Here is a 17645-nt window from a genome sequence, read left to right as displayed (position 1 = left end):
CAAAGAAATACTCAGTATCTAATAAAGTGGCGACAGCTATTAGCTGTTACCTGTTACCTGTTACTGCTAAAAAGCTAAACTGCTTCCAAGGTCAGTAGAGTCGAACAAAGATGTCTTAATGCGTTTAAATGCACTGTCACTGCTTAAAACCGACGGAAACAACAGTCTGTGGTCGGAAGTGCCTACGGACAAAACCTCGGAGGAAGTGTGGGTGAAGATCAGGATTACAAGTGCATTTAAGGAAACGGGGTTTTAAACTCCCTATACCAACTATCTTGCTGGCGAACGTGCTGTCTCTGGTGAATAAAATCGATGATCTCAGACCAGGGTGCTGAATCAGAGGGACATTAGGACCGCGTGTGTCCTTTGTTTCACGGAATCCTGGTTAACCTCTTCAGTACCGGATGCAGCGATTCAGATTGACGGGTTTACTATACACCGTCAGGATGGATCTATAGAGTCTCTCAAAAGCGGACGTGGAGGAGTATGCCTCTTGATCGACTCTTCTTGGTGCATAAATATATCAGTGCTGTCCCAATTCTGCTCACCAGACCTGGAATATCTAGCAGTAAAGTGTCGTCCTTTTTACCAACTACAGGAGTTCCCTGCGGTCATTTTGGTAGCAGTTTACATTCCACCTCAGGCCAATGTCAAGCAGGCTTTAGATGATCTGAGCAATGGGATCAACATGCACAAAACAGCGTATCCTAACGCCTTCGCCATCGTTTTGAGAGATTTTAACAAGGTCAGTCTGAAAAAATCACTAAGCAATTACCATCAACAGATCACTTGCAATACCAGAGGAAACAACACACTGGGCCATTGCTACACCACCATCAAGAAGGCCTACCGTGCTATTCCACGCCCTCACTTTCGGAAGTACGATCACCTGGTTGTATTCTACACCCTGAGTATAGGCAGAGACTGAAGACGGCAGCACCAGTGGTGGGACCAAGAAGTTATGGACAGGGGAAGCACAGGAGTGCCGACAGGGCTGCTTTGAATCGGTGGACTGGACTATATTCAGGGATTCATCTTTGAACCTGGATGGGTATGCTGCAGTTGTTACTGACTTCATTTAAACCTGTGTGGATGAGTGTCTGCCCACAAAGACTTACTGTACATTCCCAAACCAAAAGCTATGGATGAACCAGGAGCTATGTTGTCTGCTGAAAACTAGATCTGTGGCATTCAAGTCTGGCAACCCAGGCCCATACCAGAAAACCAGGTATGATTTGCAGAGGGCTATTTCAAGGGCGAAGAGACAATTTCGAACAAGGTTGGAGGCAATATCAGATGCACCGCAACTCTGGGAGGGACTGCAAGACATTACTTCCTAAAAAGTTAAACCCAATCGTATGAATGGCAGCAATGCTTCACTACCAGATGAACTCAACACCTTCTATGCACACATTGAAAGGGAGAACACAACTACAGCTGTGAAGATCTCTGCTGCACCTGATGACCCTGTGATCTCTGTCTCAGAGGCCAATGTTAGACCATCTTTAAAGAGAGTGACCCTCACAAGGCAGAAGGTCCCGATGGAGTACCTGGTAAGGCTCTGAAAACCTGTGCCAACCAACTAGCGGGAGTATTCAAGGACATTTTCAACCTCTCACTACTACGGGCAGAAGTTCCCACTTGCTTCAAAAAGGCAACAATTATACCAGTGCCAAAGAAGAATAATGTGAGCTGCCTTAATGACTATCTCCCGGTAGCACTCACATCGACAGTGATGAAATGCTTTGAGAGGTTGGTCATGACTAGACTGAACTCCTGCCTCAGCAAGGACCTGGACCCATTGCAATTTGCCTATCGCCACAATAGGTCAACGGCAGACGCAACCTCAATGGCTCTCCACACGGCTTTAGACCACCCAGACAACACAAACACCTATGTCAGGATGCTGTTCATTGGCTAGAGCTCAGCATTTAATACCATCATTCCCACAATCCTGATTGAGAAGTTGCAGAACCTGGGCCTCTGTACCTCCCTCTGCAATTGGATCCTCGACTTACTAACTGGAAGACCACAGTGTGTGCGGATTGGTGATAACACATCCTCCTCGCTGTTAATCAACACTGGCGCACCTCAGAGATGTGTGCTTAGCCCACTGCTCTACTCTATGTATACATGACTGTATGGCTAGGCATAGCTCAAATACCATCTACAAATTTGCTGACGATACAACCATTGTTGGTAGACTCTCAGGTGGTGACGAGAGGGTAGACAGGAGTGAGCTATGCCAACTAGTTGAGTGGTGTCGCAGCAACAACCTGGCACTCAACGGCAGAAAGACGAAAGAGCTGAATGTGGACTTCAGGAAGGGTAAGACGAAGGAACACATACCAATCCTCATAGAGGGATCAGAAGTGGAGAGAGTGAGCAGCTTCAAGTTCCTGGGTGTTAAGATCTCTGAGGATCTCTAACCTGGTCCAACATATTGATGTAGTCATAAAGGCGGCAAGACAGCGGCTATATTTTATTAGGACTTTGAAGAGATTTGGCATGTCAACAAATACACTCAAAATCCTCTGTAGTTATATCATGGAGAGCATTCTGACAGCCTGCATCACCCTCTGGTATGGACGGGCTATTGCACAGGACTGAAAGAAGCTGCAGAAGGTTGTAAATCTAGTCAGGTCCATCTTGGGCACTAGCCTACAAAGTACCCAGGACATCTTTAGGCAGCAGTGTCTCAGAAAGGCAGCGTCCATTATTAAGGACCTCCAGCCCCCAGGGCATGGCCTTTTCTCACTGTTACCAGCAGGTAGGAGATACAGAAGCCTGAAGACACACACTCAGTGATTCAGGAACAGCTTCTTCCCCTCTGCCATCCGATTCCTAAATGGACATTGAAGCTTTGGACACTACCGCACTTTTTTAAATATACAGTATTTCCGTTTTTGCATATTTTAAAAAATCTATTTATAATTGATTTACTTGTTTATTTATGTTTTATTTATTATTTTCTCTCTCTGCTAGATTATGTATTGCATTGAACTGCTGCTGCTAAGTTAACAGATTTCACGTCACATGCCGGTGATAATAAACCTGATTCTGATTCTGATTCGGAGAGCATATCGTCCCTTTATCATTCTGCGTCTAAACTATGGACCTTCCTTCCCAGCTGCACTGTAGGAATTGCAGCAATTCAAATGTGGTTCACTGATCTCATGAGATGAATAAAAATAAAAAGACAAGGTACAGGAGTTGCTGAAAATCTGATTAAAGGAACAAGTTTGAAACCTTCATGGCTTTTCTCTGCCTACCTTTCATCTGTTACTTTGCACGCTGTGCCAAGAAGATTGCAGAGACAGGAAATGGTAAGGCCTGAGATCTTTGAACTTGATTGCCCGCAAGTAAGAACAGGAGAAACACAAGGGGTCAAACTGTAAGAACACTTATTTACTCATCGGTTTAGATTTGTCACTTCCCACACCCTATCAGCTTTTTTTTGGTGGCACAGTCACAGTCAAATCAGCAGAGGAGGCCTCACAAAGGTCCGGGAGTGAGAGATTTAAATGAGCTTTCTTCAGATTTCAGCTTTTATTGGCGGCACAGTAATGATTCATTAACAAGAGCAAATAAAAATAAAGCACGGACAAGCAGAGCAGCCATTGTGTGAGTGGACCACAGTTAGACTTGGTGAGAACAGACTTGGGAAGCTTTTTCTTCTTCTGTTAGTATATAGTTAGATCAGTGAGAATGGCTCCAGGTTCTGTGCTGTGTTTTTTGTGTGAGATGTGGGAACTCTGAGCGACCTCCAACCTTTGGGATAAACGCATCTGCACCGGGTGCAGCAAGCTGCAGCTTCTCAGTAAACACATTAAGGAGCTGGAGCTGCAGCTCAATGACCTACAGCTCATACAAGGAACTGAGGAGGTGACAGATAGGAGTTAGTGGGAGGTAGTCACCCCTAAGTTGCAGAAGGCAGGTAAATGGATGACTGTTAGGAGAGGGAAGGGAAATGGGCAGCCAGTAAAATATACGATTGTGGCCGTTCCCCTCAATGATAAATATACCATTTGGATACCGTTGAGGGGAGGACCTACTGTTGGTGTGGGGGTGGGGGGTGCACAGTGATCAGGTCTCAGGCACTGACTGGCGCTGTGGCTCAGAAGGGAAGTGGGGAGAAGAGGACTGCAGTAGTGATAGGGGATCCCATAGTTAGAGGAGCAGACAGGACATTCTGTGGACACGGTAGAGACTCTCGGATGGCACATTGCCTCCCGTCAGGGTCAGCAATGTCTTGGATCAGGCCCACGACATCCTAAAGGGGGAGGGTGAGTAGTGTTACATGCCTCAAGGAGAACTGTGATTTTTTTTGGTGAGAATGATATAATGACCATATTACTATTTAACTATTTATGGTTTTATTACTATATAATTATTTATGGTGCAACTGTAATGAAAGCCAATTTCCCCCGGGATCAATAAAGTATGACTATGACTATGAGGTCACCTGATGTGATTTTCCCGCCGATGGGAGGTCATGTGATGACATGTGCACCACGGGTATATAAGCGTAGATCCCAGATGATGCAGTTAGTTTTCAGTTTTTAGATTTCCATCTAGAACGTACTGTGTCTCCGTTTCTGTTGCGTATTTGTTTTTATGACGTAGTTTCATTTTTAAAACGGTTGTACGTTCTGTTGCAAGATACAATATTATTGGACTGGAAATTTTTGGCTAGATGTGCTGCTTTACCCTATTCCAGAAGTAGAAGGGAGAGTGAAGACTTTGTCGAAGTACAGGACCCAAGGATTGAGAGGAGTCGGTATCGTTCGGCAGTTTAACAAAGGATCGACCTTATTGAGTCTTCGTTGAAGGAGTAGCGACCTGCATCAAGATAACTCTTGCCAAAAGAGGAAAGAGTTCATGCAAAGGTTTGCTCTCTCTCTAAAAGAAATTAAGGACAATAGTTTTAAACTGTTTATTTACTGCATCGTGAATCCGTTGGACAGAACCAGCAGGAAAGTCGCGTCTATAAAGAAATCCTTCTCCAGAGAAGTCTCTCCCAACCGAACGTATAAATCTGTTGGACTTTCGAATTTATCATTTTAAGAACTATATCTGACTTTACTGCTTTAAGAACCGGTGCCGAGTGACGATTTGTTGAATGGCTGCATAATGGTTAAATTCCGGTTAAGGTTTTCGTTTGTTTTTTGTTTTTATCGTTTATCCATGTTTAATAAATGTTTGGTTGTTTTTATATAACCTGTCTCGATTGATATTCATTGTTGCCGGTTACATAACATAATCTGTGGGGGCTGGTCCGGGATGTTCCGATTTTGAGTTTAAGTGCTGGTAATTTCCATTTTGATTTGGAAAAGGGTAATACCCGATTTTTTTTAGTTTGATTGGTGTGTGTGTTGTATTCGGCAACGATGGATATTGACAGGTTTTTGGACACGCCTAACTCGGGGTCTTTAGAGACTGCGAGAAAACCTGAGGTATTGGAGATTGCTAGGAAGTTGGATATTAAAGGAATTATGAGAAATTCCACCAAGGCTTTCATACAAAGAAAAATCGCTGAGCACTATATTACCTTGAAATTGTTTGATGATGAGGTGTTAGATAAGTTTCCAATGAGTAATCTAGAAATGCAGTTACATCTTGAACAGTTAAAATTTGAAAGATTTAAAGTGGAAATGGCCGAAAGAGAGGCTAATAAAAGAAGGGAATTTGCAGAAAGAGAAGCTGAAAACCAGAGGAAATTTGAGCTAGAGATGCAGAAATTAAAGTCCGGGAATCTACGAAACAGTTTATTGCTAGTCATGAGGTTATTTTGGTTCCTCCATTTAATGAAGCTGAAGTGGACAAATATTTCCAGCATTTCAAAACTGTTCCTCTGCGTTTAAAGTGGCTGAAAGAGCAATGGCCAGTGATGTTACAAAGTGTAATTAAAGGCAAGGCACAACAAGTTTATACAGCTTTGAATACTGATCAAGCACTGGATTATGATATTGTTAAGCAGCATATATTAAATGCATATGAGATGGTTCCAGAAGCGTATAAAGAAAGATACAGAAATTTGAAGAAATCTGTGGAAAAAACTTATGTGGAATTTGCCTATGAGAAATCTGTGTGTTTTGAGAGATGGGTTTCCTCTAAAAATGTGAATGGGGAGTATAATAAATTAAAAGAGTTGATTTTGCAGGAGGAATTTAAAAGAAGCATTCCTGTTGAAGTGAGAACATACTTAAATGAATGGGACACTGCTACATTGCAGGAGATTGCTAAATTAGCTGATGAGTATGTTTTAATTCACAAGAATAAATTTTCTCCAGGTAAAATTTTTAAAAGGAAAAATAGCACAGAGAGTCAAGGCTAAACCAGAAATTAAACCTGAAGTTAGTGAGAAAAGTAGGGATAAAGGGAGACATGTGAAGGGAAGACATTTTGGTATTATTTGTAATTATTGTAAGAAACCTGGACATGTAGTGGCTAATTGCTTTCGATTGAAAAGGAAAGAGAAAGAAGTGGTCCCAGATTCTTGTGTGCAGTATATTGAAAAACCTGTAAAGCCACAGGGTTCAGAAAATACTAATGAAGATGTGTCAGAGTCTGACCAAGTTAAGAAGGGATATGAAACTTTTATAACAGAAGGATTTGTATCCTTGAACGAAGGATTCAATTCAGTACCAATAAGGATACTTAGAGATACTGGAGCTTCTTAATCACTAATATTAGACAGTGTGCTAAAGTTTAGTGATGAGTCTGACATTGATGAGGTAAATTATATAAGAGGAGTTGGGAGTGCCCTTATGCCAGTACATTTACATAGAGTAAATTTAAGGTCATGATTAGTTACAGGGGTTGTTAAAGTAGGACTACAATCCAGTTTACCTGTGAATGATGTTTCTCTTTTGTTAGGGAATGATTTAGCAGGTGGACAAGTTTTTCCTGAAGTGTATTGGACAATAAATTCAAATTCTGAGGAACCACAGAGGGATTCTAACACAGATTCTTCCTGTGTTGTAACAAGAGCTATGGCTAAAAAGACTGATGTAAAGAATGAGGTTGTTACCCATGACCATTCAAATCAAGATTCGAATTTTGAGGATGTATCAGAAACTTTCTTACCTACCTTATTTGATCAGGACTTTGGTGGTAAGTCTGACCAGGAAGATTTGCCTTTATCTCGGAAGGAGATGATAGCAGAGCAGGGTAGAGATCCTGAGATAGTTAAATTAAAAGAACAAGCTTTTCCAGATAGTGAAATTGAAAAAGTGTCAGTAGGATATTACTTTGAAAAGGGGGTATTAATGAGAAAGTGGAGATCGTCTACAATTCCTGCTAGTGAGGAATGGGAAGTTAATCATCAGGTAGTAGTTCCTAAAATTTACCGAAATGAGATATTAACTATGGCTCATAGTATTCCTTTGGGTGGTCATTTAGGTGTAAAGAAAACTACGAACAAAGTTTCTAAACATTTTTATTGGCCTAGTTTAAGACAAGATGTGACAACATTTTGTAGAACGTGTCATACATGTCAAATTGTGGGTAAACCTAATCAGGTTACTCCAGTGGCCCCACTGCAACCAATTCCAGTATTCGCTGAGCTGTTCTCAAAAATCATTGTAGACTGTGTAGGTCCTTTGCCAAAAACTAAAACTGGACATCAATATTTATTAACTATTATGTGTGCAGCGTCTAGGTTTCCAGAGGCAGTACCTCTTAGGAATATAACAGCCAACACTGTGACAAAGGCTCTTATAAAATTCTTTACTTATTTTGGGTTACCTATGGAAATACAGTCGGATCAAGGTAGTAGTTTTATGTCGGGATTGTTTCAGCAGATAATTCATAAACTGGGAGCAAAACAGATTATTTCATCAGCCTATCATCCAGAATCACAAGGAGACTTGGAGAGATTTCATTCTACACTAAAAACTATGATTAGGACATATTGTGTGGAAAATGAAAAGGACTGGGATGAAGGTATACATTTACTACTTTTTGAAGTAAGGGAGGCAGTACAGGAATCATTAGGTTTTAGTCCTTTTGAACTTGTGTTTGGGCATAGAGTTCAAGAACCTTTGGCCTTGTTGAAGGAACAGTGGATTAATAAAGAAGTACACACTAATTTGCTAGATTATGTTTTGAAATTTAAAGAAAGATTGTATAAAGCTTGTAGCTGGGCTAAGGAAAATTTAAAATTAGCTCAAGAGAAGATGAAGACTTGGTATGATAAGGAAGCTAGGATGAGGTCGTTTAAGCCTGGAGATAAGGTGATGGTTCTTCTCCCAGTGCAAATGAACCCATTACAAGCCAAATTTCATGGTCCTTATGAGATTAAATCTAAGGTAAATGATGCAGATTACGTGATAAAAACCCCAGATCGGAGAAAGACAACACAGCTGTGTCATATAAATATGATAAAACCGTATTATGAGAGAGAAGCTGCTACTATGACTATTGTGGTCAATAATGAGTCTGATCTTGATAAAAACTTAATGGAGGATTCATCTGAAACTCATTTTAAACCCAACATTATTTCAGCCAGGTTACCAAATTCAAAAATTCTAGAAAATATTGATGAAAAATTAGCTTATTTACAGCCAGAGCAGAGAGAGAGCAGATGAAATAGTTAATTTTTAAATATAGAGATTTATTTCCAGATGTCCCTAGAAGAACCACCGTAGCTACGCATGATGTAGATGTTGGAGATGCAAAACCCATAAAACAACATCCGTATCGAATGAACAGGGAAAATGTGAACTTGCTGAACAAGAAACTAAGTATATGTTAGAGAATGATATTATTTAGACATTCTAATTCAAATTGGAGTTCACCGTGTGTTATGGTGCCTAAGCCAGACCACAGTATTAGGTTTTGTACGGATTACAGAAAGGTGAATGCTGTGACAAAAACTGATGCATATCCAATCCCTAGGGTAGATGATTGTGTGGATAAAGTTGGATAGGCCAAATTCTTTACAAAAATTGATTTGTTAAAAGGTTATTGGTGTGTTCCATTGACGGATAGAGGTAGAGAGATTTCAGCATTTGTAACCCCATCTGGGTTATATGAATATATTCAGGGATTAAAAGATACAGATGCCTATATTGACGATTTAGTTACAGGAAATAATACATGGAAAGCACATATTACTGTGGTGGAGAAACTATCTGAGAGACTTTCAAAAGCTAACTTAACTACTAACTTAGCTAACAGTGACTTTGGTCATGCTACTATGACTGTTAAGGAAAAGGGTCAAGGAACTTAAACTCCAATTTAATAATTCAGTCTAATGTTACAGGAGTGCAATATTTTGATCACTCATATTAAGGGTAAAGATAATGTGATTGCTGATTGTTTACCTAGATGTTAAATGTACAATTATAATTTTTTTTTATGGAGTGGTATTTTAACATTTGTAACACTCCTACTGTATATTAGTTTGAAAGTGCTGAAAGATAAGACTGTATATATTGTGTACATTGTAAATTTTATATCTTTTTATTTTTTTTGTTAATTGTTAACTTTTGTTCTTTAAGAGACCAAATTTTTTTTTATTGGAGGGCGGTGTTACATGCCTCAAGGAGATCTGTGACTTTTTTTTGTGAGAATGATGTAATGGTCTTTTGGAGGTCACCTGATTTAATTTTCCCGCCGATGTGAGGTCATATGATGACATGTGCACCACGGGTATATAAGGGTAGACCCCAGATGACGCAGTTGGTTTTTAGCTTTTAGACTTCCAGCTAGAACGTACTGTGTCTCCGTTTCTGTTGCGTATTTGTTTTTATGTCGCAGTTTCATTTTTAAAACGGTTGTACGTTCTGTTGCAAGATACAATATTATTGGACTGGAAATTTTTGGCTAGATGTGCTGATTTACCCTATTCCAGCAGTAGAAGGGAGAGTGAAGATTTTATCGAAGTACAGGACCGAAGGATTGAGAGGAGTCGGTATCATTCGGCAGTTTAACAAAGGATCGACCTTATTGAGTCTTCGTTGAAGGAGTAGCGACCTGCATCAAGATAACTCTTGCCAAAAGAGGAAAGAGTTCATGCAAAGGTTTGCTCCCTCTCTAAAAGAAATTAAATTCAGTTGTTTTAAACTGTTTATTTACTGCATCGTGAATCCTTTGGACAGAACCAGCAGGAAAGTCGCGTCTATGAAGAAATCCTTCTCCAGAGAAGTCTCTCCCAATTGAACGTATAAATCTGTTGGACTTTCGAATTTATCATTTTAAGAACTATATCTGACTTTACCGCTTTAAGAACTGTTTTCGCATTTAATGCTTTAAGAACCAGTGTCGAGTGACCATTTGCTGAACGGCTGCATAACGGTTAACTTCCGGTTAAGGTTTTTGTTTGTTTTTTGTTTTTATCGTTTATCCATGTTTAATAAATGTTTGGTTGTTTTTATATAACCTGTCTCGATTGATATTCATTGTTGCCAGTTACGTAACAGTAGCCACAATTCTTGGTACATATTGGCACCAGTAACATAGGTAGGAGAAGTAAGGAGGTCCAGAAGAGAGAATTTAGGGAGCCAAGTAGAAAGCTGAAAGGCAGGATATCCAGGGTAGCAATCTCTCCCTGATCCTGCTGCCTGTGTCACATGCCAATGAGGGTAAGAATAGGATAATTTGGCAGATGAATATGTGGCTAAGAAACTGGTGCAGGGGGCAGGGCTTCACATTTCTGGATATTTGGGATGTTTTCTGGAGAAGGTGACGGGGCAGAAAGGGACAGGTCACACCTGAAGCTGAGGGGACCAATATCCTAGCAGGCAGGTTTGCTAGTGCTGTTGGGGAGGGTTTACATGAAACTACAGTGGTAATAAAGGGAGCAGGGGTTGGTGTTAGGACCGCTTTTTACATTGTATGTCAATAATTTGGATGACAGAATTGATGGCTTTCTGGCAAGTTTGCAGATGATAAGGAGAAAGGTGGAGGAACAGATGGTACTGAGGAAGTAGAGAGAGACTACAGAAGGACTTAAACAGATTAGGAGAAGGGACAAAGAAATGACAGATGGAATACAGTGTCAGGAAGTGTATGGTCATGCACTTTGGTAGAAGGAAAGACCCAATGACTATTTTCTAAACAGGGAGAAAATTAAAAAATCTGAGGTGTAAGGGAACTTAGGAGTCTTTGTGCAGGATTCCTTAAAGGTTAACTTGCAGGTTGAGTCAGTGATGAGGAAGACAAATACAATGTTAGCATTCATTTCAAATAGAATATAAAAACAAGGTTGTAATGCTGAGGGTGTATAAAGCACTAGTGAGGCTTCTCTTGGTGTACTGTGAGCAGTTTTGCACCCCTTATTTAAGAAAGGATGTGCAGACAGTGGAGAAGGTTCAGAGGAGGTTCATGAGAATGATTCCAGAATTTAGTAGAGTTCAGCAGGCCAGGCAGCATCTATGAAAAAGAATAAACAGTTGATGTTTCGGTCTGAGACGCTTCATCAGGTCTCTGCCTGAAATGTCGACTGTTCACTGTTTTCCATTGATGTTGCCTGGCCTTCTGAGTTCCTCCAGCATTTTGTGCATGTTGCTTTGGATTTCCAGCATCTGTAGATTTTCTCACATCTGAGAACAAAAGGCTTATTGTAAGAGGAGCAATTGATGGCGCCAGACCTTTACTTGCTAGAATTTCAAAGAACGAGGGGAGATCTCATTAAAATATACCGAATGTCTAGATAGAGTGGATGTGGAGAGGATGCTTCCAGTGGTGGGGGTTTTGAGGATCAGCGGGCGATGAATAAAGAGATGTCCATTTAGAATGGTGATGATAAGGAATTTATTTAGCACGAGGGCGATGAATCTCTGGAATTAGTTGCTACAGGTGCCTGTAGAGGCCAGGTCAGTGGGTGTATTTACGGTGGAGGTTGATAGGTTCTGGATGAATCAGGGCATGAAAGGAGAAGGCTGGAAGATGTGGTTGAAAGGAAAATGGATTAGCTATGATGAAACAGCAGAGAGGACCTTTAAACAGGATAGTCCTGCTCCTGTGTCTTATGGAAAGAAAACCGTGATATGACAAAGGCTATATTTTTGGACTGCTGTTCCTTTTTGTGCTTTATGGTGCATCAGGCGGCAATTCGCTGTTTCTGTAGCATTTGCTTTTGTTATGAGGCCGAGTTGCTAGCTTGCACGGATGGAAGCATGCAAAGAGCCAGCCAGATTCAAACTTGGGATCATTCGACAGCTATATTTTTGCATATCCTCATGATAATTCCATGAGTCCTATTCCACACATTTTCTCTCTCATGAGCCCATTAACTCTACTGTCATTCTCCTAGCACCCACCTTCACTGGGCCAAGTTACAGGTCAATTATCCTACCAACTGGCATGCATGTGGAAAGAATCCAGCGCACAGAAACCCACAAGAAAAACGTGAAAAGCAGCTAGTCAGGATGAAGCCCAGGTCATTACAGCTATGAGGAAGTATCACACTGCCACCTTCGAGGAAAAATACAAAGTCATATAGAGTTACACAGCAAGGTCTTTTGGCTCAAGTCTCCATGTTGGCCCAGTTATCTACTTCAGTTAGTCCTATTTCCCTTATTTAGCCCACATCCCTCTGAATCTTTCCTATCCATGTACCTGTCCCATCCAAATGCTTTTTAAACATTGTAATTGTACCCATCTCTACCATTTCCTCTGGCGGCTTGTTCCATATAGCACCATGCTCTCTATGAAAGTCACAGATACTGGAAATCCAGAAAGCATACACAAAATGCTGGAGGAACTCAGTAGGTCAGGCAGCATCTTTAGAGAGTAATAAGCAGTTGATGTTTTAGGGCGAAATCCTTCATCAGGACTGTAAAAGAAGGAGGAAAAGGCTAGAATAAGAAGGTGGAGAAGGGAAGGAGTACAAGCAAGCAGGTGATAGGTGAAGCCTTCCGGTCCTGGCAAAATCCTCGTGAATCTTTACTATACCGTTTCCAGTTGAATTATATCCTTCCTTTATCCAAGCTCCCAGAAATGCACACAAAAATCAAAGCATGGTCTCACCAAGATCTTATATTGTTGAGGAGCACCAGTGAGAAACTCAATTAAAGAGCTCATTGTAACTTATTTAATACATATTTCTTCAATTATTTCTGCAAAATACAGACCACGAGCAGGTAATTGGTTTAACAAAGAGCAGACAACATAAAAATTGCCCCATCTTGTTTGGATTTTGACATACCCAGCAATTGCATATAATCTCCCACGAAGTACTGCTGCTCCCACGTAACATCGAGGTGTTGTCATGTTAGTTATCATCACCCACGAGTCTGTGCGAATGTTATATGCTTCAACCGATGCAAGATGGGCTGTTCCATCAAAGCCACCAACCACGTAAATATGGTCATTCAGCAGAGCCACCCCAGCTCCTATTAATGAGTGGACAGAAGAAGCAAGATACAATTAAACACACTGGCTTTTGGTTTTGTTTGAATTTCAGAATACATGTCAGAGTTCAGAAACGAAGGGTAGTCAGACAAGGGCACTGTCTTGAAAGACATGTTCATAGATGAAGTACAATGCAGACATCGCCTCCTGCAAATCTCATTTCCCGGAACTTCCAGGAGAGGTGGGATGTCTGCAATAGAGTAGCTCCTTAGCAGCTAGCCAGCTAGTTTAAATAACATTAGCTATGCTAATGAACGAATGAGACCTGTTAAACTCACCTCAACACGTCTTTTACAGTCTTAACCCATCATGGGTAATAGAAAAGTCACTGTTGCAAACAGTGCAGCGAGCAACACTGTCATTATTTTTGACCCCTGTTAGGCAGGGGTACACTTTAGTGTAGTCTGGGGTGACGTAGATTTTATATTTTCTTTTTTTGGAACACTCTACCATGGCGCTCTCTCTTGCTCACTCTCTCTCTCTCTCATTCGCTCACTCTCAAAAAAATCGATTTCCGGGATATTATATATAATTTGTGGGCATCAGGGAGCCACTATCAATATGCGGGAGACTCCCAGAACTTCCGGGAGAGGTGGGATGTCTGACGATGTATTTTATCTCTTGGAGAAAATTTCTGCAAGGATTATCACTGGCCTTCCCTATGGTCAGCAAAATCCTGATCCTTGATTGTCATCTGAGATATTGAATTACACAGTAGATCCCCTATCACTATCTAACAGATCCTGGTTCAATCTCCTCTCACCCTGGTTCGATAAGACTTCGTTCATTCCTAGTTTCTTATTACCATTCCTTCTGTTCTAATGATACAATCTTCCGTACAGATTCTTCCTCAAACAGAGCTAACAGGACTTCAACGGCTTCTATTTCAGCTGTGAACCCTTCTCCACACTTCCAGAACCAGGAACTCAAAATAATTTGCAAATGCTGGGGTCAAAGCAACACTCACAACACGCTGGAGGAACTCAGCAGGTCGGGCAGCATTCGGAGGCTGGTGGAGTGGTAGGTGAGGACAAGGGGAACTCTGTCCCTGTTGTAATACATTGTTGTTGTCCCTGTCTCTGTCCCTCTGTCTCGGTCTCCATCTCTGGAGACAGACTGTCCACTGACATCTTCTACAAGCCCAATGACTCTCATAACTAGCTCAACTATACCTCTTCCCACCCCGCCACATGCAAAAATGCCATTCCCTATTCCCAGTTCCTCCGTCTCCACCGCATCTGCTCCAAGGATGAGGTTTTCTGTTCCAGGACATCTCAAATGTCCTCTTTCTTTAAGGATCGTGGTTTCTCTTCTGCTGTCATCAATGATGCCCTCACCTGCATCTCCTCCATTTCCCGCACTTCAGCTCTCACCCCATCCTCCCGCCACCACAACAGGGACAGAGTTCCCCTTGTCCTCACCTACCACCCCACCAGCCTCCGGATCCAGCACATTATCCTCCGCAACTTCCACCACCTTCAACAGGCCCCACCACTAAGCACATCTTTCCCTGTCCACCCCTCTCCGCTTTCTGCAGGGATCGGTCCCTCAGTGACTCCCTGGTCCACACATCCCTCCCCACGGATCTCCCACCTGGCACTTATCCCTGTAAGCGCAAGTGCTACACCTGTCCCTACACCTCCTCTCTTGCCACCATTCAGGGCCCCAAACAGTACTTCCAAGTGAGGCAACACTTCACTTGTAAGTCTGTTCGGGTCATCTATTGCATCCGGTGCTCCCGGTGCGGCCTCCTCAACATTAGTGAAACCCGACGCAGATTGGGGGACCGCTTCGTCGAGCACCTCTGCTCTGTCCGCCAAAACAGAGAGGATCTCCCAGTAGCCACCTACTTCAACTCTGCTTCCCACTCCCATTCAGATATGTCCATACATGGCCTCCTCTACTGTCATGATGAGGCTAAACTCAGCTTGGAGGAGCAACACCTCCTACCTGTATAGGTAGCCTCCAGCCCATTGGTATGAACATAGAATTCTCCAACTTCCGGTAATTCCGTCCCCCTCCTTTCCCCTATCCCTATGTCACTCTGCCCCCTCCCCAGCTGCCTATCACCTCCCTCATGGTTCCACCTCCTTCCACTACCCATTGTGTTTTCCCCTATTCTTTCTTCACCTTTCCTGCCTATCACCTCCCTGCTTCTCCCCCACCCATTTATCTTTCCCCTTACTGGTTTTTCACCTGGAACCTACCAGCCCTCTCCTTCCCACCCTCTCCCCACCTTCTTTATAGGGCCCCTGCCCCTTCCCTCTACAGTCCTGACGAAAGGTTCCAGCCCGAAACGTTGACTGATCTTTTCCACGGATGCTGCCTGACCTGCTGAGTTCCTCCAGTGTGTTGTGAGTGTTGTCCAGGACCAGGAGAGGCATTTCTTTCACCTCAGCCTTGCCCTTTAGTCATCAAGTATCTCCTGGTCTGCACCCAACTAAAGATCTTCCTTTCTGTTGTCATATCCCTTTGTCTCTTCCTCTGCACCTTAGATTGCTGCTTCCAGTTCTGATCAAAAGTTCACTGACTGCAATATTAACCCTGTTCCTCTCTCTCGATAAGTGCTACCTAACTTGCTGAGCATTTCCATAATTTCATGCTAAATAACTTCACAACTGATACAGCCAAAGTTTGGCAGCCACTCCAACTCTCTAAGCATTAAGTCTCTCCACTACAGGAGTACTGTGGTTATTGCGTATGCAGTCTACAAAAGAGTACTGTGGTTACTCACTCTGACAACTCCCAGCCCACAACCTCTACCTCCACCAAGAAGGAGGAAAGAATCTCTGTGCGTCTGATGTGATAAAGTACAGTAAAGCCAGATGGGTGAAGTGGGGTTCCAATAATTCGTGGTGGGATACACTTCGAATGCTCTTCAGTCAATCATGCCTTTTACACGAGTAGACTTGTGAAGCCTCCTTCAACACAACATAAAGGGATACAGTAAATCTGAGCCGTCTGCCACTGGAAACTGCTCAGTTAATTACTGAATTATTTATTTAACTGAGTCTCACAAATTCTTGACTTCCTTATTGGAGACCACAGTCAGTGCAAATCAGTGGCGCTCCTCAATGAAGTGTGCTCTCTCTACTCCCATGACTGTATGACTAAATAAATTAAATTAAAGGCATCCGTTAGGCTTGCGAGACCATGGATCTGCGCCTGGAAAGTCTTCACTCTCCAGGGCGCAGGCCTTGGCAAGGTTGTATGGAAAACCAGCAGTTGCCCATGCTGCAAGTCTCCCCTCTCCACGATACCAATGTTGTCCAAGGGAAGGGCATTAAGACCCATACAGCAGTGTCGTCGCAGAGCCACGTGTGATTAAGTGCCTTGCTCAAGGACACAACACATTCCCTCGGCTGGGGCTCAAACTCACAACCTTCAGGTCGCTAGTCCAATGCCTTAACCACTTGGCCACATGCCCACTGTATGACTAGGCACAGCTTAAATACCATCTATAAATCTTATGATGACAAAACTGATGTTGGCAGAATCTCAGATAGCGATAAGGAGATGTACAGGAGTGAGATAGATCAGCTGGTCACAACAACCTTGCATTTAACGCCAGTAAAACCAAAGACCAGTAAGACCAGTAAGTCAAGGGAATAAAAAATTCTAGTCCTCATCAAGGGATCAGCAGTGGAAAACGTGAGCAGTTCCAAGCTCTTGGGTGTCAACACCCCTGAAGATCTATCCTGGCCCCAACATATTGATGCAATTACAAAGAAAGCATGTCAGCGGCTATATTTCATTTGGAGCTTGAGGAGATTTGGTATGTCACCAAGTTTCTTCAGATGTACTATGGACAGCATTCTTACTGGTTACATCATCACCTGGTACAGAGGGGCTCCTGCACCAGAGGATTGCAAACTCAGCCAGTTCTATCATGGGCACTGCTCTCCCCAGCATCAAGGACACTTTCAAAGAGCAGGATCCATCATTAAGGACTCTCATCACCCAGGACAAGCCCTCTTCTTACTGCCACCATCAAGGAGGAGGAACAGGAGGCTGAAGACACACACTCAACATTTTAGGAACAGCTTCTTCCCCTCTACTATCAGATCTCTGAATGGACATTGATCCAACCATGAACACTACCTTGCTTTTTTTAGCTCTCATTTTGCACTACTTGTTTACTTTAATTTTTTTAATATACATTTCTAATGGTAACTTATAATTTTCTACGTATTGCACAGTAGTGCTGCCATGAAACAACAAATTTAACATGCCAGTAATATTAAACCTGATTCTGATTCACTCCATGAGCTTCATTTGCCATT

General features: G+C 42.3%; 1 protein-coding gene across 3 annotated transcripts in view; it reads right to left on the bottom strand.

The window, feature by feature from the left end:
• Positions 1–17645, bottom strand: part of klhl12 (kelch-like family member 12) — a 131383-nt gene that overhangs the window by 8724 nt on the left and 105014 nt on the right. For all 3 annotated transcript variants that reach the window (XM_063043620.1, XM_063043621.1, XM_063043622.1), the window contains one exon: positions 13157–13343. In XM_063043620.1, coding sequence (XP_062899690.1) covers positions 13157–13343 — 187 coding nt within the window. The remainder of the gene's footprint in view (positions 1–13156; positions 13344–17645) is intronic.

This window comes from Mobula hypostoma, chromosome 3 (assembly GCF_963921235.1).
Source record: "Mobula hypostoma chromosome 3, sMobHyp1.1, whole genome shotgun sequence".
NCBI classification, from domain to species: Eukaryota; Metazoa; Chordata; class Chondrichthyes; order Myliobatiformes; family Myliobatidae; genus Mobula; species Mobula hypostoma.
The sequence above is the reverse complement of the archived record's forward strand: the minus strand, read 5'-3'. Positions and strand labels throughout refer to the sequence as shown.